The sequence below is a fragment of the Halichoeres trimaculatus genome, unplaced genomic scaffold, assembly GCF_033239565.1.
Source record: "Halichoeres trimaculatus isolate MK-OKI-2021-1 unplaced genomic scaffold, fHalTri1.1 fHalTri1_scaffold_5, whole genome shotgun sequence".
NCBI classification, from domain to species: domain Eukaryota; kingdom Metazoa; phylum Chordata; class Actinopteri; order Labriformes; family Labridae; genus Halichoeres; species Halichoeres trimaculatus.
Window position 1 is genome coordinate 6,479,059 of NW_027437183.1, and position 22,088 is coordinate 6,501,146.

At 40.3% G+C, this 22,088-nt stretch overlaps 1 protein-coding gene across 1 annotated transcript in view; it reads left to right on the forward strand.

Annotated features, from left to right (window-relative positions):
* The window catches only part of srrm4 (serine/arginine repetitive matrix 4), a 101,471-nt gene that overhangs the window by 61,013 nt on the left and 18,370 nt on the right, over positions 1-22,088 (forward strand). Inside the window, exons 2-6 of the mRNA XM_074669635.1 lie at positions 5,021-5,161; positions 19,381-19,464; positions 19,562-19,642; positions 19,731-19,757; positions 20,032-20,082. Of these exons, the coding sequence (XP_074525736.1) occupies positions 5,021-5,161; positions 19,381-19,464; positions 19,562-19,642; positions 19,731-19,757; positions 20,032-20,082 (384 nt within the window). The remainder of the gene's footprint in view (positions 1-5,020; positions 5,162-19,380; positions 19,465-19,561; positions 19,643-19,730; positions 19,758-20,031; positions 20,083-22,088) is intronic.

Here is a 22,088-nt window from a genome sequence, read left to right on the forward strand (position 1 = left end):
CAGCAGCTTTTCAGAAAAAATCCACCCTGGAGGCTGTTTTTAAGAGTTGACGTTTTAGGTCGGCTAAAACTCTAGATCTGTGTCAACGGGCAGCCGAAACACAACGATACTTTTTCATTTCATCCTTAAACTGTTATCTTGTAAGTAGCCCTTGAGATATTGAGATATTGGTAAAGTTTTCGTCTCTTCGCTAAGCAGAGCTGTGGATTTCAGGTTCAGTGGATCAAAAAGCATTTTTATGTCTGTCCTCTAAAATTATCTAACATCAACCGAGAAAGAATCTGTTTTCAAAGGAGGAAAAAACAGTAATTTTAAAGTAGTTTTTTAAAGTTTTGGAGCCCAGTAGCTTCCAAACGGAAAATGCTGAGCTCGAACCCATCAACTGTAGGGATGGGTACAAGGAATGCACCGATCCAGCTTTTCTGGTCCTGGTCCCGATATCAATTCATCGACTTTGGGTGTCGTCTGATACCGATGCTGATCTGAAACCAGTGTTAAATAATAACCTGCATGCTCCACTGTGGGATAAGACTGATAATGTTTTAAGTAAAAGACAAAAATGAGTACATATGGAATTACTGAAGTTAATATTTATTTAAACCATAAGTGTTTAAATGTTTAACAGCAGTTTGGTTAAAAAAATGCTTCAGAATTTACAGAAATGACTATTTGATTGTAAAATTTATACCTTGTAGACTAAATCATAGTTTCGCTTTAGTGACCGATCCTTTCCCACCGAAACCAGATCCAGCTTTAAGGGGCTGGATTGGCACCGATACCTCACACCAGGATTGGATCGATGCATCCCTAAGGGGTACTGAATTAGATACTTTTATAGGTCCACCGAATTCTGTCAAGTGTACCGGGTACTGATTCACGTAAAATCAAAAGGTACCATGGTTAGGTACCTAAACACACTCTTGTGACTGTGAGGGGGTGGAAGAGTAGGTGATTTTACATACTAGACTTGAACACAGCATTGGTAGGTTATGTAGTGAAGAATAAATATGATAAATTGAAAAAATAAATATACTTGATTATTAAACAAGTTGATTTTTTTATTACATAAGCACAAAAAAGTACTGAAAATTGGTATCATTGAGTACTGATACAGGTGGCATTGTTACCGTATCATTTCAAATTCCTGATCAACAGGTTGTGTTGCGATTTGTAGATCAAGCAGTTATTAATATTACCTTACTGCATTGAAGTCTATTCAAGTTCCTCTGTTGATTTTTCATTATTTAAGATGAATTCAGACTCAGGAAACCTACAGGTATGAGATATGACTGTCTATAGACAAAGCATTGAAATTCATATGAATCTAAATGCTAATACAGGAGACAGCAGGGGGCGTGACGGGAAGCAAATTACTAAAAGCATACAGCATGGTGGAGTAATCACTGATAAATCCAGTAATAACAGAGTCATAAATAGTAGCTGTGAGTCATGGCGAATGCTCTGTTTGCCGACAATCAACCAAGATGACACACAACATGCTGAAGTAAAAGAGGTTTCAGGGATCATCTTTGATGTTCATATCAGTTAAATGATGCAGGAAGCATTATCAAAAGACACGTGTGAAACTAGGAGAACTTCACGGATCCACCTCCCAGCATCCAAAGACTTTCTCAGCCACCATACTCTTTGATGGCTCTAATCATCCTCGCGCTGCCTGTCTTTATCTCGCCTCTCACCTCTCAAACACCCGGTCATGTTGGAGCGCTCGGGCTGCTGTTTTACATTATTAGCTCCCTGCTCTGGGCCGCTCCCTCTGATGCCGCCGAGCAGAAGAAAGAAGAGGTGAGGAAGATGGAAAGCGACGGCTCCTGCCTGCTCGTCGCTGGAGGGAGAGGAGGAGGTGGCGTTGACGGCCTAATCTCTGTCTCTGATTATCTTCTCATTACGATCAGACGGGAGCCACTCGAAGAAGAGGAGAATGTGTAATTACGCTCAAATCTCCCATGACTAAAACAGAGGATAATAAGCAGGGCTGGAACTGTGTGCTCACATCTAATCATTCAGTTTATTTAGTCATTCGTTCTGCGGGAACGTTTGACGACGGATGAGGGTTTTATTGAGGCCGGATTAGCAAACACCTGACTTAAAGCTTCATTATGTCGAAGCCAAAAATAATTTTCCTCCATTTCTGGAAGTATTTAAACATGGAGCTGGGCGTTTAATTTTATGCTTTTGCTTCTTATGTCTGTAATAATATGTTGAAACTGAAAACGTGTACGCTCTGGGTTAGCAGAAATAGAAAAAAAATCCTTCTTTTTTCATGAACATGCATTTATCGTGGCTGCAACTGCAAAGCACGAGATAGAAAACACCATTTCCTCAAATGTCAGGGCAACTGAAGCATGTAAATAACTACATCTCAATTGACACCTCGATTTGAATGGTAAATGACTGACCTCCAGTTTTTCCCTGAGAATGGCTGGGAGGGAGAAATGGAGGGGAATAAAACACACATCCAGCAGACCAGAGGGAACATGGCTAACCAAGCATGCTAAACCCTCCTCTCTATTGTAGGATGGGAGTGCTAACTGTGTAGACAACTCCTAGAGTCTCAACAAAGCAGTGGTGTGCACAGGGGTGGGGGAATGCACCCTGAAGTGCAAAAACCAGAAAAATCAACAACACCAAGAAAACCTACGTAAACAGGAAATATCAGCTAAAAGCAATAATTATAAATACTAAAAACAATAGAAATAAATCAATCAATTAAAAAGACACAGGGGACCACAAAACTCATGTCATGTTTAAAGCTTAAGAATAAAAATGGATCCTAAGACCAGACTTTGAAAACTCCGCTGTGGGGGCTGTTAGAGTTTGGGGCCAACCACAGAAAACACCCTGTCCCCCCTGGTTTTAAGTCTCGTCTTAAGCCCCGTTTCCACCAAGCAGTTCAGTTCAGTTCGTCTTGGGACAGAACGCATTTTGCGGCGTTTCCACTGACTAATCGTGGGACAGATCCCCAAATAACCGAGACAAGCAGTCCCACTTTTTGGTGCCAGACTACGGCTCCATTTATACGACAACCAGTGATAAAAAACAGCGCAAAAATGCTGTCGTATGCATGCCAGGTCTGTAGTTGGCACTAAAGCTGTCTTGTCCAGAAGCCTCTCTTGGCAGATCTCCACTGAAGTAGAGTTGGGCCAATCATCTAGTGTAATGGCGAATCTTAAGAACAGAAGTGGAGCAACAGATGCTCATTTTGTTGAAGACAACCAGCAGATTCAACAGCACAAGTACAACATGGTAGACCATGACAATCATAACAATGGTAGTGTTGTACTATTGTATGTATGCGCGTCAGCGTTTCCACTGAAAACACCAGACTACTGTTTGCACGGCAACGGTGTCTGGAGGCCATTTTCAAGGCCCGCTGAAACACTTTTTCGTGTAAACGCGAGGCCGAAAGGCATAAAAAACTTTAGTGTTTCACCCTAAAACCATTGTCCTGTAGACAGCACAGCTACACCACTGCAGTCAGATGAGTGGTCAAATCAGTCGTCACTTACCATGCAACAGTGGGTGTATTTCTCCAAGTGACACACAGACTTCTCTGAAACAAAACTTGATTACGCTTTGTAACAAAAAGCCACAATGGAAATTAAAAATAAGAGACAAATTGCTGAATGTCTTCCATTGTAGCTCTTTTTTTACTGTGTCACGTTTTTCTTCTTCATTGGATTTATTAGCAGGGTACACTGGGTTGTGCTTCAATGCCGTCATGCTGTTATTGAAATTATGTGGCTATCAGCATCTGGCTTGCACACTGCCTACCAAGAGGGGGCATGGTTGGCAGAGGAAACGCAAAGAGGGCCAGGCTTAACCGAGCCAACCTGTACCAAACTGTGCTGATCTAAGCCAGACTGTTTGGTGGAAGTAGGACTGAACTGACACAAACAAATCCACATTGTTCTGTTGCACTACTCTTATTTATTCTTATTGTTCACTTATATTTATAAAAGTATAACTGGACATAACTGCTGCTACCTGAATACTTTCTTACTATTGCTGCTAACTCAGAACTAATATCCCTACCCTCAAGTTCTGAGATTCTTATTGCTATCTATCTATCTATCTATCTATCTATCTATCTATCTATCTATCTGTCTATCTGTCTATCTATCTATCTATCTATCTATCTATCTATCTATCTATCTATCTATCTATCTATCTATCTTTTCTATCTATCTATCTATCTATCTATCTATCTATCTATCTATCTATCTATCTATCTATCTATCTATCTATCTATCTATCTATCTATCTTTTCTATATTATCTATCTATCTATCTATCTATCTATCTATCTATCTATCTATCTATCTTTTCTATCTATCTATCTATCTATCTATCTATCTATCTATCTATCTATCTATCTATCTATCTATCTATCTATCTATCTATCTATCTATCTATCCATCCATCCATCCATCCATCCATCCATCCATCCATCCAGGGCTTTATTCAGCACGAGCTGGAGCTGGCCCTCGGACCTCAGGCACACACTGGTGTGTAAATTTGGATGAGGTCTGAGATGTACTGTGGGACCAGTCCCTTCAAAGTTAAAAGTTGTGCTTCAGAGTTTTGGACTAACTGTAAGCATGACAGTGGATTATGGGAAATGCTAGTATATAGTGCATTACAGTAGTTCAGGCGTGAAGAACTAAAATCGTCCGCGACTTGCTCAAACTGCTTAAAAGATAAAAATGGCTTAATTTTTGGTAAAAGACAAAGGTGAAAAACGCCTGATTTAATGACTGTGCTGTAAAAACACACTTAACTGATGATAAAATGCTCTCTTGGGAGTCAAAATATGTGCTTGAGTGCCCTCCTGGTTAACAAAAACCCCCAACCCATAAAAACATGCCTCTTTATAATCATATGTCTTCTTCAGTGGCGAGAACAGGCTGTGAGTGCCTTTTTTCCCTGCCCTTAAAAAAATCTGCACGCCATTGCAACAAAGTGCAAAAATTGAATTATTTTCTTCTTCTCTCACTTTGCAGCTTGGAGACGACAGAATTCCAGCCGCTCAACACTGGGGAACTCGAGAAGAAAGCCGTGGACTCCCGCGTGGACACCTCTGACAGAAACGGCTGCATCAAAGGAAAAGGACGTAAACACCACAGTCATCGCCGAGCCAGGAGGTGAGTCATTCTTTGTGTTTGCTCTCAAAAAGGTTTCCTGATCTCAAAGAAAGGGAATAGTTAGGAAATCAGATGCCTCAGAGCTGTTACATTTCTAAAGAGAAATGATTTTTGTTTCTGGGGTTGTTTTTGTAGATTTGAGTGCTGCTGATAAAGCCTTTTTAAAGTACAACGAAACTCCTTCAGGGCTCCCCTCTCAGTGAGAAAACAGCTAATCTCCATGTTCTGTTTGGGTGAATGTAAACAGTCTTATCAGGTCGGCCCCAGTGGAGAAACACAAACATGTTGTGAGGAATTCCACACGCTGTCATTCAGGCGCTCTCTGTTCACCAACACCTACAACCAAAAGTCTGCGAGAATTCTCCGGCTCCTTCTTCTGAGGTGGGAGAAATCAGTTCAGGTGGATATATTTACATGTTTCTGAAGAAACCTTTTAATTAATCCGACACCTTCAAAGCCTTTTTCACAGCTTCCCAGCAGGGGAGCAGTGGGTGATATGTAGAACATGACCGCAGCCACATCTGAGGCGTTACAGAGGATCATAAACATGAATCGCTTCTCTGTGGATGAACTTTACCCAGCGGCTGCTTCTCTTTGTTTCCCAGTCGATCAGTGAGCGGGGCGCACACGCAGCCGTGCACGGCTCTGATTATCTTTCTCTCTGGTTTGTGTGTGCTAAAGACATCTGAAAGAAAAGGCACAGGGAGTACGCTTTATTGTGTGTTTCATCCTTTAAACAGAGATTTTTTCCCTGTGATTTTACAAGACGTTTTCAACGCAAACACTGAGGATTTATAAGACTTGAATAATGTGGACACACCACTCTTTCTTACCCACCAGCCTGTTTTTTTTGTTTTTTTTTTAAATCTACATCTGCATCTTTTCACATCTCCCATTCTTGTTGATTTATTTACAAGACTGGGATTGAAACCGTTGATGATCATAAAAAATGCACAAGTTAGAGCTTTATTTTGAGAAAAGCACATCATGTTTTTGAAATGAGGCGACACCAAAGAGACAGAACAGCCAGGAAACTCAAGCTGCACTGATTTCATGTCACAAACACATTCTTGTGATTTGGCCTGGCAGTTTAAGCGTTCGGCCCATGTATGGAGACTGTAGTCCTTGTCACATTTGCTAAGCTTGCAAACGACGCATTTAGCATTTCAAACCATTACGATCGGAGTTTGAGTTTGCATGTGGCTAAGGTGTGATGTGATGATATAAATACATCCTGGAAGTCCAGATTGACTAACACATCGTTTCAGTTTTGGGCATCTCAAGGGAAAATACTGTCTGATCATCACTGGCATCAACACACGATTGGTCAACTCCACTTTTCTGTGGCAGTAAGTTTAACTTACCGGTACAAGTGTATCAGCTTCACAATACTAAGCCTGTACTTGAAACAACTTTTGCTAATGTTTTCTCTCTGTTTTGCTGATTTGATGCACTTCTGTCACATGGCCTAATACGATTAGCAAACAATAAAGTCACTGTCTGTAAAATTACAGTTGTTGAAACTTAGGCTGTATTCAGACCAGAAAAGTCCTTTGGTCCACTTGTTTGGTCCGGACCAAAAGCGGGCTTTATTTTATTCGTTTGGTGTGGTTCGCATTCAGATTGTACTTTTTGCAAGTGGACTATATTCTGTAAACACATCCACATGTGTGACGATCAGTGCTCTCATTGGACAGCACTGACAAAGGCGGCACACAGAATACAGACCTGGAAATGGAGGTAAACGTGTGTTTGTGCTTTTATTAGATCTGCAAAATCATTTTCAGTTTCAAGAGCAACTCCTATGCTCTGCGTGTCCTGACCCACAACATGCTATCAACAGCTTGGCTAACCAGAAGACGGAGGATCAGGTATGAACCAAAGACGGTTAGGTTACGGTGGCTTTATAGGCCCAAAAGGCACATGTATCCTGTAGTTAGTTCGGATGGACCTTGGTTTGTATTCAGACCTGCAGCGGAGAAACACGCACCGCACCAGAGTTCATTTGGAAGTGGACCGAGACCACCTCAATCGTGGGTCTCGATCCGGTTGTTTGGTCCGCACCAGGGTTCGTTTGTGTCTATTCACACCTGCATGAAAAGTCCGCACTAGCATGGGAAACGAACCCTGGTCCGTTTAAAGTGGACCAAACAGTCCAGGTCTGAATACACCCTTAGTGACTTAATAGATTACCAACACAGTCGAGACAGATGTTTGTCTAACATGAGTCTGGTTCTGTCCAAGGTTTCTGCCTGTTAAAGGGAAGTTTTTCCTTGCCATTGTAACTTGCTAAATGCTGCGAAGTCCTGTACTCATGGTGGATTAAGATGAGATAAGACTCCTTATCTTGTATTGTTTTTGTAAAGTGTCTTGAGATATTGTTTGTTATGATTCAGCACTATACAAATAAAGACTGATTGATTGATTGATTGATTGATTGATTGATTGATTACCAAATGCTGCAAATTATGTACAAAGCTCACAAAAATCTCCTACCACCCAACATTCAGTGTCACTTGGTGAAGGGGAAAATTAGCTACAATTTAAAATGAGTTGAAATATTTTTAAAACAAGGGGTCACAACTTCACTGAAGGAAAGAAATATTTAAGTCAAAGGTTTCTCTTTATGAAACAACTTGGACAGACATTTCAAAGAAGCCAAAACTCCAAAAAACTTATCAAATCGAACACATTAGACAAAAATAAGGAATCCCAGATATTATAAACCCTGTAGTAGTGGGTTTTCTGTTTGCTGTGGTTGTTGTCACTTTCTTTTGTCCTGAGTTTTGAGTTTGAGTTGAGTTTTATATTTGTGAATCATTTTGCTTTTCCTTTGCTCCAAGAATGATCCAGGAGTTAGGTACTTTTATAGGTACCGACCGAATTCAGTCAAAAGTACAGGGTATAGATTCCCGTTAAGCCATAGACTGTATAAAACATGGACGTAGTCTCACCGACGTCACCAGTCTGATTCTGAAATGGAAAATGAAGCACATCAGCTATAGTGGCCATATTGGTAGTGGCAAGGGCTTCAACTACAGCCATAGGGTGCCTGTTGGTCACGTGACACTCAGCTGTGTCTCTCATTAGGGGAGCTCGCGATCTTAACGGGCAAGTTAGAAAAACATCCCCCCCGCAGTGGATGCCAGTAGTAAAATTAGCGACTCAGACGGGTGACGGTTTTTGAACCAGGCTGTAAATAGGTTAATTTCTGCTTTGAAAATGGCTCTTTTTGGCTTGGTGTGTATGTGACTTCCGGTACTTTCCGGAGCCAGCCTCAAGCGAACAGCAGATTTTAGCACTTCAGCATTGTCCCATATTCTTAGACTGAAGGTTGCCGCTTGCGTTAAACCAAAAGGTACTACGTTTAGGTACCTAAATGCATCATTGTGATTGTGAATGGTGGGGAAAGTAGGTGATTTTCCATGCTGGACATGAACACAACATTGCAAGGTTATGTATTGAAGAATAAATATGTTAAATTGAATTTTTTTTACATTGTATAATTAAACAAATTGATATTTTTTACCACATAAACACAAAAAGTACCAGGCATCAGTACCAAATCGTTTCAAATGTGAAAGGTACCTATTCCTATGCAAGTGTTTAGTTAACATTTTGTGAGAGATACAATAATATTTTTCTTTTTTCTGCTCCTTTTCATTCATTTCAGTTCTTTTTTCCTTTATATTTATATTGTATGAATATACCTTTTTATATAACAACATGAATGAAATAAAGATCAACTATAAACTATAAGTCCTGCTTTTCTAGATTTTGATTGGTTGGTGATAGAGATGTGACAATAGGTGTTACAACTGCAGAAAAACAGCATGAACAGAAACAGCCCGATTCTAACTTTACTCCAAACTGTTGCCAGAAAGACAAAGTCTCTCAGCAACCCTGCCACCTGTGTCTGTGGGTTTGTAACCTTATACCTTAGGATCTGATAGTCTAGAGTAATTATCACCACAAGGAGGCTGTTTATCACTTTGATCAGAAGGTCACCTGGCAGGACGAGCAACAGCAGCTACATCAGGCCGTGATTGAGCTTCTGCAGCTCCACAGAGGCATCAGACACAAGGGTTAGCTGCTGTAAGTTAATGTTTACAAGTACAGAAAAGTTACAATCCCAAAGTGACCAAGAAAAGAAAGAATTCATGGAAAATACAGTTTTGTTTACTAATTTTCCATTTAGTGAGAATTGGCTAATGAGGCTCATTCTTTGACGCATTTTCAAAGCACGGCACGGCGCTGCCTGAGAAAGCCCCCTCTGTCGAGAGAAACAGTTTTCTTTGGATTGTTATCTTGCTAATTGGCTGGCAGCAGCCCAATTTAGCAGAGCATCCAATGTTGATTATAACATAGACCCATAAGGCTTTGCTTTCTAGAAACAAGTGTGTTCATTACAGAGAGTTTTTAAAACACAGATGCCACCAAACGGTTTCAGATGAAATCACTGAAGCAGTGAAAACAGCTCACAGGGAGCAGGCAGAATCACAAGTGCTCCAAACACAAAGCCTGGCCCTTGATGTTCACCAAGACCCCTCACATGTAAGCGTTAATGGTATTCACGCACGTTCATGGCGGGAGAAAAGAGCAACACGCTCCTCGCTGGATTCAGCGTCGAGCGTTTTCTCATCAAATGTCCCCAAATCCCTTTTCCATACACCATTGTTTCGCACAATCACCAGCCCCAGTGTAGCCAGCAATTGACTTGCTCTCTCATTCTGCCTTTCATTCTCTCCACCTCATCAAAGGAAACCGTTTCTGCTGGCAGGAAAAAATGCAAATGCTCGCCTCGTGCTCCCTCCTTACGAGGCCAGACTGGTGGAGGTGTTAATGAGTGACAAAGCGCTCTCATTACCAGGAGAGGGTACTTGGGCTGGGTCTGTCTAATCAGCCTTAATGCATTTCAGTTCCTAATGCTCCCAAACTGCCGACTTCACCAAGCAGGGTCATTTATTACAGCCAGACAGTCCTCTGCATCCGATGGAACAGGCACATCGTCTCCTGAGCTCTGCGGTCACATACATCAGGATGGAGAGCAGTTTGATGGTGTCTGGATCACTTCTGATCATGCTAACCTGTTAGCATAGCAACACTAAAAACAAACAAAGGTAAATCAAAAAAGTTTTTTTTAGGATAAACTGGAGTTAATTGATGACGAACCATAAAGGACATGATTGCAGTCATAGATACTGGATGAAATTAAGGCATGTTCAGAGTTTTAACTGCAGAGAGAGGGAGCAGTGGGCTGAGACGTGCTATGTTTTTGGGGTGTGGTGTCCAGTATCACATCGATGAAGTGACAGTGGTGTTATCAATAGTGAGTAAAGATATTTCAGTGGTTTTAGCGAGTGTTTGGAACGATGATTTAGATGTCTGATTTATTGCAGTTTATCTGAAGGAACTTTTCTTGCATCTCTGTGTTAATTTCAGAGAGGGTTGAAGAAGTGATGGATTTGGTGACGATATAAACTTGGATATCATCAGCATAACAGACCTCCGCCAAGCATTTTGTGATTGTCACCAACACTTCAGTCCTACTTTAATGTTATACTCCCTTTCAGCAGACTGTCTGCAGCAATTTGGTGTTAGTTGCAGGTTTTTACAAAAATCTGTTACCTGGCAGTGTTGAAAATTATGATGACCCAGTGCATGTTTCATATTCCAGATCTTAGTTTCCAGAATATTGCCAGGATCTGCATCGTACTTGAACATCTGTCAGAAATTATGGTGACCTTGTCTTGTATTGTTTTGCAAAGCAATCCGACCATTTATGGTGGAGTTATATACAAATATGGTGAAAACGACCCTATCTCACAATGATAAAGAATCCTTTAAAATGTCTTCAAGATGAGTTTGTTACTTTTTGAGTTGTGTTCACAGACAAACTCTCACAAAAAAATTACCTCCTTGGCCGAGATAATTAAAACCACAGGTGAGTATAATGTGACCAAGGGGATGCATTTAGGGAATGAAAAGGAGAGGACCAAAAACCGAACCCTGGGGGATGCCGTATGACAGCGGAGGAGTTGTTAATGTGGATGAATCGTAGTCTGTTTGAGGGGTATAACTGTAAGGCAGTTGCCCAAATAGGCAAGAAGGTGGCACTGTTGTACTGTCTACCTCAGGCTTTACAGACTATTGCTACTCCTCTTTTCTGTTTTGGCTCAGTGTTCGTTTGTGATTTAAAAGTTACGTACCATAGATCGATCTCCACCTCGTAGTTAAGATTTTTAAAGAATGTACTGTTGATGTTGACAGATCTTTTTTTTAAGTTGACTGTGTAGTTTTAGGAGTTTGCAAGGTTTCATATGTATTTGTGATTTATGCTAACTTTCTAGCAGTGTGCTAGCGCCCCAGGTATGGTCTGCTATTTAGCTACCTTAGAGTTTTCTCTTATGTCTTTTAATGCCAAGACCTTGTTTTAAGAGAGTTTAAAAGCTGTGAAAGTGTAAAACTTAATTTTAAGTACTGTAAACTTACAGTTATATGGCTTATTCTGAGCTCAGTGTTAGTTTGTGATATCAAAGGTCTGAGAGAGAGCTGCCACCTTCGAAGCTCAATAAACGTTACAGTCTCAGTGTATCTGACTCATTCCACACCATGCACCCCAACAACTTTGCTCAGTGATACTGATGAGGGGTTCCAGGATGGTGGAGGATGCTGTGGTTGCTGGAGTCAGAAGCTGCAATGAGTTCCAAGGTTGTTGGTTGTTGCTGTGCTGGGAACTTAAGCTTTAAGATAAAACATTTCTTGCTCCTCTGGGGAATATGTTTGGAAGTTTCAAACCTCAATCATGTCTCTCTTGAACGCCTTGAACCCTGGAGGTTTGACACGGGATCAAAATCAACATTAAAGGAGGTTTGTTTGACATTTTACAGATGACACACTGCTTTGATGGTCGTAATAAAGCCTAAGATCTGACAACTGATAGTGACACAAATTGGACAAATATGCCTTCCATGTCAACAGAGCAGGCAGTGGGGTTTCACAGGCAATGTTTGTTCGATACAAGTGACACCTTATATCTTCAGTGAGATCTCTCATTGGCCACCTTATTATCAATTATGTTAATTTAACAAGTTAATAACACAAGACACTCTTTCCAGAAGTTTAAAGCATCTTTCCTCTCCTCCGTATCACCCGACATGCCCGCTCACATCCTCCTCTTCGCCTCTGATAATTTTCAGTCAGTCAGTACTTGAAAGGCTCTTTCTCTGAGCCTGTGGCACTTCAAAGGACTTCATCTCCTTTCCCACATCACTCATTTCCAGAGAGCAAATGAAGTGGACCTCTGGACCGCAATCAGGCTGGTCAACTGATGGGACCCAACAAGTTCCTCCTGAGTATAATGAGGGATTTACGCTTTAAAGGAGCAGTCCTGGTAAAAAATGGAAAATAAAACCGGAGGGTCGTACGGGGCAGGATGTAGGATAAAAAATATGCTGTAGTCACAAGAAAACAAAGATGGCAGGTGAAGCAGAGCCTGACACTGTGTGGACAGTTTTACACCAATTCTGTGAGTTATTCTTTATTAACTATGAATGAATTAATGACTGGGAAAGAAAAAAGCCATCACCTCCGCCAACTTGCTCCTAGTTAATTGATCCGACTTCTTCCTCCTGTGTTTACACATCAGCTCATTCTTGTCAGATTAACACTTCAGGATAAGGTCGAGGTGAAACAATTTGCGTTCACACATTTGTAGCGAATGTCTTGTTAAAGCTACTTAGAGATTCACAGATTTCATATCATCTGGTAAGGCGTTCCACCAACTTGAGAAAGCTGAGTGCCCAAAGGTAGAATGATGAAACGTACAGCGCAGTCTCTGAAGATATTCTCCAGGATTTAATGGGGCCAAATCATTATGAATCTTAAAAGTTGGACACAAACCTGAAAACAATCTAGAATCATCAAATTATCTGGCCTCTGAAAGTTTGTTTATTCAGAAACTGCAGAGGTGTTATGATCGAGGAAACCATGGAGGAAATTCAGTTTTTCCCACTCACACACACACACATGCACTTTGCACAGAAACATGCACTGACTGAGAACAGACTGTGGGAGCTTTGCTGTTAGCACCTCAACAGTGCTCAGGAAATTACTCTGACACCTCTCCAGCTACCAGCCTAATTTCTCATCTTGTTCCTTACTGGGAGTTGAACCAGCGACTGATTGCCAAGGCAAGTCCCTGTGGACAGAGCTACCGCCACCTTCTCCCCAGTTTGAGCCCAGGATGTGATACAGTATGATATATGGGGATAAGGGATAGATCAAAGCATGTATTAAAGTCTTGGCTGCTTGGAATGAAAGACAGTTTTTCATACGCCTCAAGTTTGCTGAATTGTATTTGACTTTTCTTTTAAACTTTTTTTTAACATGTTCCCTGAAATTACATTTGACTCTAGAGCCATGCCCAGGGATGCATCAATCCAACTTTCCTGCTTCTGATACTGATACCGATACCTGCACTTTGGGTATTGACTGATACTGAACTGATACCAATGTTAGATAATAATCTGCAGGCCGTGGGATACGGCTGGTAATGTTTTGGGTTAAGGCAAAAAATGAGTGAATGGAATGACTGAAGTTAACATTTATTTAAACTAAAATATTTCAATGTTCACCAGCAAAATAATGCTTCAGAGCAGTGGCGTGGCATGGGGATTTTTTTTGAAGAAGCCAAGTGAGACAAAGCCTCTAATCTATGTTTTTTTTAGGGAGTGGAGTATATAAAAGGCTATGTTGCAGCTTATATATCCCTATTTCATCAGTGGAATGCCCAGAGAGTGCTCATTTTACTTGCGCACGCTTGTAACCGACACTTTGAACACCGACACACGCCCTTTCACTCTCCCACCCTCAGTCACTCATTCACACACGTGCATTGTCCTCTCGACTTAGCTGAAACATCTTGTTAATTTCCTCAACCTCCCTCTCAAATGCACAACGGGCTGCTTCATGCACACTGCTAACGTGCTAATCCCCCTGATTTCATTCAGTGGGTTGATGATGATGAGGATACTGTGATTTGATTGGTTTGAGGCCAAAGACGGGGTGGCTTCCCTTGACACAGTCTTGGCCAATCACAGGTGAGCAGTGTCATGACCGCAGCTTCATCTGATTGGTTAATCTGTCTTGTTTTTTTTTCCACCAAGGGTCGCCAACTTAGCTTGGCCTCCTTGCGGACAACAGTGTGCAATATCGTATTTTCACTCATTCACCACATAACATTTAGGAAAATGCTCAATAAGTAGAGGAGAGAAATAAGGAAAAGATGTCAGTGACGAAACACAAAAGAATTATCAAAACTATTAAAATGAGTATTTTCATTAAATCACAGCTGCACTCTGAAAAAAAAGAGAGAAAGCATGGCTTCCCTTGGCCTCCGGGAGAAAAGGCCACTGCTTCAGAGTGTACAGAAATTGCTGTTCAATTGTAAACTTTTTTACCCCGTAGACTGGTAATGCAGCATAAAACAAAGACAGTGCATCAAAGGTAACATTTCCAAATCAAGTGGCCAAGAGCGCCTGTAAAAAAAAAAAAAAAAAGGTATAGAGCAGGTTGCTTGGTTGGCACCACGGATTGTTCCCTTCCCAGATCCAGCTTTGAAGGGCACGGATACACAGATACCCAACACCTGATACCAAGGATTGGATGGATGTATCCCTAGCTACGTCAAGATGTTTTAACCTACAATTTTACTCTTGACTGGTCAAGCCATGCTGCGATCCTTCCACAGTAGCTGATAACTTCATTACTGCTAACTCAGCTGTTTTACATGAAAGAGACAGAAAAGTGTCATCGGCATACAGTTGTAGTTCAACCCTATCACAGTGTCGTTGGAGGTTATAAATGCCCCCAAACCATTAACATTAGGTGCTGATTAAATTTAAATTACGATTCTTCAATATTTACGATATTTACGATTTTTGCGATTTTTAGTTTACTCTTTTAGCACCAGACCATGTGAAAAAGTTAAATGTCTACGGACTATATCAGGAGCCATATTTTCCCATAAATTGCACATCACGCGAGTCAGAGAGAAACATTTCACCCTCTGCTGGAGAAAAGTGGTAACTTTTTTCCAATCCAGTTTATTCAAAAAGACCGAAATGAAGAATATGAATTTGAAAAAAAAAAAAAAAGGTTTTTTTTTTAAAGAATCCCAATTTTGATATTTTCAAACAAAAAATCCAGATATATGGGATTTTAATTTTTTCTCCCACCCCTAAAGTAAAGGATGAGGATCTGTTCATCCTGTCATTTTATGTAATCTGTCTGGTCACGGATGTCTGCATAATCTTAATTCACCACCACGTTTCTTTTCTTTTTTTTTTTATCAATCCAACTTGATCAAGCTTAAAATAAAAAATTTTGTGGCTCTAACTCTAACCCTGTTTTTAGCAAGAAAGCCATGTGGAGTGGTTTTAGACCCCTCTGTTTTGTGATTATTTTTTTCTGGCAGAGCTTTGGTATGTCTGAGCAAACTACCCCTGTGATGTCACTTCAGTAATCCTAGTTTGAGCAAAACATTTAATTCACAGAACCAGTGTTAAAACCCTGAGTAAGGAAGTTTAAATGATGGAGGCATTTCCCAGGCAGGTACAGCCTAAAAAAAGATCCTCCCTTTCATGTGGGGAGTGTAGGATCCAATTTTTCAGAACCAGATTTTTTGCAACACCCTCTCCTCCATCTGCAGCGAAGAGTCTCTCTCATCTTTACAATTAATCCAAAACGGAGCCTCCAGGATCTTAACAGGTAGCAGAAAACCAGAGCATCTCTCCTTTCATCTCTGCACAGGCTGCCTGTTAGTTTTAGAGTTGATTTGAAAACTTTAGCTCTCACTTTAACAGCCGGAAGAGTTTGGCCCCGATTTATTTCTGGCCTCTTAACTCCCCGTGTGCCGTCACAGGCCTGGAGGTTACTAAAAGCTGCTTTCCTGGTGAGTCCTAAATCCAGAGTAAAATAAAAAGGTGACGGGCTTTTGCCTTCAGGTCCTTCCTCCCAGAGGGGATTAGGGTGGCTAAATCTATCTGCTCATTTAATTCTTTTCTTGAAACACTCTTTTATAACCAATCTCTCCTGTGATCCACCTGTCTACCTTTTCCATTTTACTTTATGATTATGACTTTTTTATGACTTCAGTTGATTTGTTCTCACTTTATTTGGAAGACTATAGTCAAAATTCTTCTATTTTAGGTAATTTTTATCTCACATTTGTCATATTTTATCTGGATTTTATTGGTTTTGCTTCTATTGATTTATTTTATTTGTTTTTATTTGTTTTTATTTTTATTTTTTTACAGTCTGCTGTTCATTTTTTACCTATTTTTACTTTATTTTTAAAATGAAGAACTTTGTTACTTGTATTGAAATGTAAATAAGTATTATTATTTTGGGGGATTTTTGCTTTATTGAAAGGACAGCTGAAGAGTGACAGGAATATGGGAAGCAGAGAGTGGAGGAGGACCTGTAGAAAGGGGACGTAGTTGGGAGACAAACCTCCAACTACCCCGGTTTTCACTTATCCCCAGAAAAAAAAATCAACTCATCATGAGGGAAAAAGGACTGAAAATAATTGTCTGTCCCTGGCTGAGCAGCCAATCTGCACGCAGAACACAGACTCTAAAATCAGTGAGAGTCTCTTGAATTGGACAGGGTGTCTCCCTGTGAGTGAGGACATGTCGTCTCGCTCTTTACTCCACTGTAGTTCTCTGGCACGAGATCTGCTTTGTGTTTGGTGCCCGTCTGGATTGGATTTCATCATCCTGTTGTGATGGGATCATCTCATATGGGACATTTGGCTCACAGATAATCTTGCTTATGTGTGTCAGGATCAGTCCGGATGCTTTATGTGCAGATATGTGAATCCGGTGATGCGTCAACGACTCTGTTATTGGATGGCTATTTTTATGCAAATAATACTTTTATTAATTCACAGAGGGAGTTTCACACTTGGTATGAATGCACAAAGGAAATGTATACATCTAACACCTGTTCCAGATGAGGAAAGAGACAGTGTGTAACTTTCCTGAGCTTCATCTCTAGTCAACTGTATAGAGCATTAAAAATGAACAAAGCAAAAGGGTCATGGTTTTCAGCTCCCTGTGGAAAAGAGTTTGTAAATTCATGCTGTGCTTGAGACTTTAGACCAAATCTCTTTTATTCAGTTTTTCCACATACTGCCTATTAATCTGCTTCACTTCCACTGTAGTGGAAAAATGCTGCAATCTAGGATCTCAAAAATCATCACTAACAGAACGTTCTGATTCAGACAGTGCTTGATGCAAATCAGAAATTGTCTGCTTGATTCCTTGAACTACAGTGGCTTGTAAGTGCCAGACAATTTGCAATACAAATGTATGAGCAAAAACTCAAATGCAAAAGCAACAACACAAGTGCAAAGCTACAACAGGAATGCAACAGTTACATCACCAATGCAAAAGCAACAACACAAAAATGCAAAAGCAACAAGTGGCAAAAGCTAAAAAGCAAATGCAAAAGCTACAACACAAATCGAAGGCTACAACAAAATGCAAAAGCTACAACACAAATGCAAAAGCTACAACACAAATGCAAAAGCTACACCACAAACGCAATAGCTACAACAGGAATGCAATAGTTACAGCACCAATGCAAAAGCAACAACACAAAAATGCAAAAGGTACAAGTGGCAAAAGCTAAATCGCAAATGCAAAAGCTACAACACATATCGAAGGCTACAACAAAATGCAAAAGCTACAACACAAATGCAAAAGCTACACCACAAACGCAATAGCTACAACAGGAATGCAACAGTTACAGCACCAATGCAAAAGCAACAACACAAATGCTAAAACTACAAGTTGTAAAAGCTACAACACAAAAGCAAAAGCTACAAATGAAATGCAAAAGCTACAACACAAATTCAAAAGCTACAACTAGGATGCAAAAGCTACAACACAAATGCAAAAGCTTCAACTAGCATGCAAAAGCTACAATACAAACTATAGAGCAAAAACACAAATGCAAAAGCAACAACACAAATGCAAAAGCCACAACTGGAATGCAAAAGCTAGAACAGGATTGCAAAAGCTACAACACAAAATCAAGAGCAAAAACACAAATTCATGAGTGAAACCACAAATGCAAAACCTACAACACAAATGCAAAAGCTGCAACTGGTATACAAAAGCTTCAACACAAGTGCAAGAGCAAAATCACAAATGCAAAAGCTACATCCAGAATTCTAAAGCTACAATACAAGAGCAAAACTTACAACACAAATGAGAAAGCAAAAACACAAATGCAAAAGCTACACCACAAACGCAATAGCTACAACAGGAATGCAACAGTTACAGCACCAATGCAAAAGCAACAACACAATAATGCAAAAGCTACAAGTTGTAAAAGCTACAACACAAAAGCAAAAGCTACAAATCAATTGCAAAAGCTACAACCCAAATTTAAAAGCTACAACTGGGATGCAAAAGCTACAACACAAATGCAAAAGCTTCAACTATCATGCAAAAGCTACAACACAAACGATAGAGCAAAAACACAAATGCAAAAGCAACAACACAAATGCAAAAGCCACAACTGGAATGCAAAAGCTAGAACAGGATTGCAAAAGCTACAACACAAATGCAAGAGCAAAAACACAGATGCAAGTGCAAAAACACAGATGCAAGTGCAAAAACACAAATTCATGAGTGAAACCACAAATGCAAAACCTACAACACAAATGCAAAAGCAACAACTGGAATACAAAAGCTTCAACACAAATGCAAGAGCAGAATCACAAATGCAAAAGCAAAATCACAACCAGAACCAGAATTCAAAAGCTACAATACAAGTGCAAAACCTACATCACAAATGCTAAAGCTACAACACAACAGATGCACAGCCACAGTGGAAGTTAAAAGACTTTTTGCAGCTTGTCATATCTTTCATAGCACTTTTATTTATTTACCAGAAAAATATGTCATCCTATATTTAGCTTTATGAGTCATTGATGTTAGCATTTCAGCTATATTTATCATAGCTGAGTGTAAAAAAAAAAACACCTTGCAGACTCATTCCAAAAATGCAGACAGTCGCTGTGACTCACTCTGAACCTCATACATCTCATCCTGCCAAGTTGTTGCAGCTGAGATTTCTCATCTCATATCTCATCACTGGAGTGAATACAAACCTAAGCGTTCCCTCTGCTCTGTCTCTGTCTGCAGCCCGTCCTTTGATGAGGATCTCTCCCCTCGGCCCAAAGGGAAGAAGAAGAAGAGAAAGTCGGAAAGGAGGAGGAAGAGGAAGAGGTTGGTCTTTGAATTGAGGTGTTGTTGTTTTCCCTGAAATGGATAAACTGAGAGGTTGGTTTCAGGAGCTCATGTTTCTTTTTCCCTCTGGTTTCAGGTGTCACTCCCACAGCCTGTCGCCTCTGAGAAAGAAGAAAAAGAAGAAGAAGAAGAGTTCCAAGAGAAGCAAGCGGCATAGGTATTTCCTGCTGATTTCCTGCTCCGGACAAATTTCATGAAGTTTAATTTGAAGTCGCTAAAGTCTGGATTTTTCTCCTCTATCGCAGGTATACCTCAAAGAAATCCAAACACAGGTATGTGGATGACTTGTGCATGAATGTGTGTGTGATCTAAGCATTCCTCATGGATGACAAATCCAAAGGTGAAAGTGTTTAATAACAGAGCAGACTTTAAAGGCACAAAGCCCTCAGCTGGATGCATTCTCATTGTAATGTTAAGCTTCTGCTTTCCTTCAGATTGCTGGATTTTCAACTTAAAAGCCAGTGGCCTTTATGTATCAGTAAAAAGCAGACTCTGTGCAGACTTTACTCTGCTCACTCATCGTTCTATTCTCTTTCATCCCACCAGCTCTTCAAGTTTAAAACATAAGAGGAAGGATGAGCGCAAGCACAAGAAAAGGTCAGTCTGTGCTTGTTGCATCAGAATCATGTACTTTCAAAAACGACACAACTTTTTCAACCCCTCCATCCGCCTCCTACACTTCCTCCTCCTCCTCCTCCTCCTCCTTCGCCCTTATGGTAAGCCCAGCCGCCCATAGCCATGGAGGACAGAAAGTGCCCTCCAGAAGCTTCTCATGTAAGGGCACGATGGGTGCATGCAGAAACGTGCAGCTTTTTATTTATCCGAGCAGAGCGTGAAAAAAGCCTCGTAAAGAGGGAAACAGATTGAAAGCCTGAGCCACAAAAGAGAGGCGAAAAAAAGGGGTGAAAGAGGCTAAGAGAAACCAATTTCATGCTGTGATCTTTCAACATTTTATAATTCGACTTTGGATGAGCGAGCCGTTGTTTGTAAGCACAGAGCTGAGTTCAGTCGCTGCTTACTTCCACAGAAACCACAGCTTTCCGGCTCACTACAACGATCCTTTCCCCCCTCTTTTTTTTTGTTCTTTGTTGTCCCCCAGCTTTTTCCTTCTTCCTTTACGGTCTCCCTCGCTCTGACTCGCACAATGATTTTTTGAAACGTGATATATATTCATCAAAGGCGGTGATAAAACGCTTGGAGAGAAAAACTACATCCTTCAAATTATATTTCATGAAAAAGTATGATTTAAATATCGAGCATTGCAGCTTAGAGAACAAGCTCTACAGGGCTACAACCAACCATCAGTTAGAATTTTTCAATAATCTAAGCAAAGATTGATTCATTGAGGAAATGTAGAGGTCAGTATATAATCATAAGTCTTAATTTTGTTGTTGTAGACCTTTATATCAACAAAGCTGGATGCTCAGACCAGACCTGTGCAGATTTTCCGACCTCTATGTTGTAGAAATCCTTTAGTCTAAACTGCTGAAAAACATCTATTCGATAAAACAGGATAAGATCTTCTCAAGATCTCCATGACACTTGTTAAAATAATGAGGTCATCACCACAGACTGGATAAAACATGGATGTAGTAATGGATGTCATGTTGCTCAGCTCAAAGTGAGGTCGCCACAAAAACTGCTCTCCCTGGTGTCTGACTGCAGTAAAGGTCAAAAAAATCCATCTCCCCAGCCATTCCAGATGGGCTGTTGTCAAACTTTAAAAAATTAATACACCACGTCCGATTGTGGTGGTGTTTTGAAGATATCATTTGGCTGCCTTGTATTCAAGTCTTCTTTTTTCTGAAAAGTTTCATTTTCATTTGTTAAAAGAGGTTGAAAAAGAGTTTTTACGTCACGTTTAATAATAATTGACAGCTGCTGTTCTTATGTTGTTTATTTTTTTCGGGGATTGTAAAACATGTCGGGAGGTAGAGTCAAGAAGTGATTAGACTCTCGATAGAAAAAAAACATTATTTTTGTCACCCAGCTTCACTCAGATTCTCCCAGAATCCCTCACAGTCTCTACTGCACAGACTCTGGCTGCACAATTGCTACAGTGGCGGGGGTATTTTGGCTTAAAAACTGTATAAAATTACAGTATTTAAAATTAAAATATTTTGCAAGTTGGTTGCACTTGTTGCAATGACAAATAAAATTCTATTCTACTCTGTACAATGGTAAATGGCAGTGCCACGCTGTACACTTTATGTACAGTCTATGGTTATGACTGAGTACATTGGGTCCTAAAAGCAAGTGACTTCAGTCAGAAGCAAATGCGCCATGAACAATCTCATAATAGAAAAAAAAATAGACAAAAAGAGGAACCTAACAACCATACCTGCAAGAATCGGAACATTTTTCAGATTTTTTTTTCTCATCTTTAAAAATACAGGTCAAGGTTAGGATTAATTATATGCATGCCAGTATTTTTTTGTTCTTCATATTGGGAGCTCCTGTTCATCCTGGCGTCTCTGCGTCTGGGGGAGTTTGAATTTTACGGAGGTGGATGGCGTGGAAATTTTCTGTTTAAAAAAGATCAAGTGGGGGGTTGAGGTGCAAAAATGGTGTCATTCTTCCACACGGAGCCACACAGACCTCGT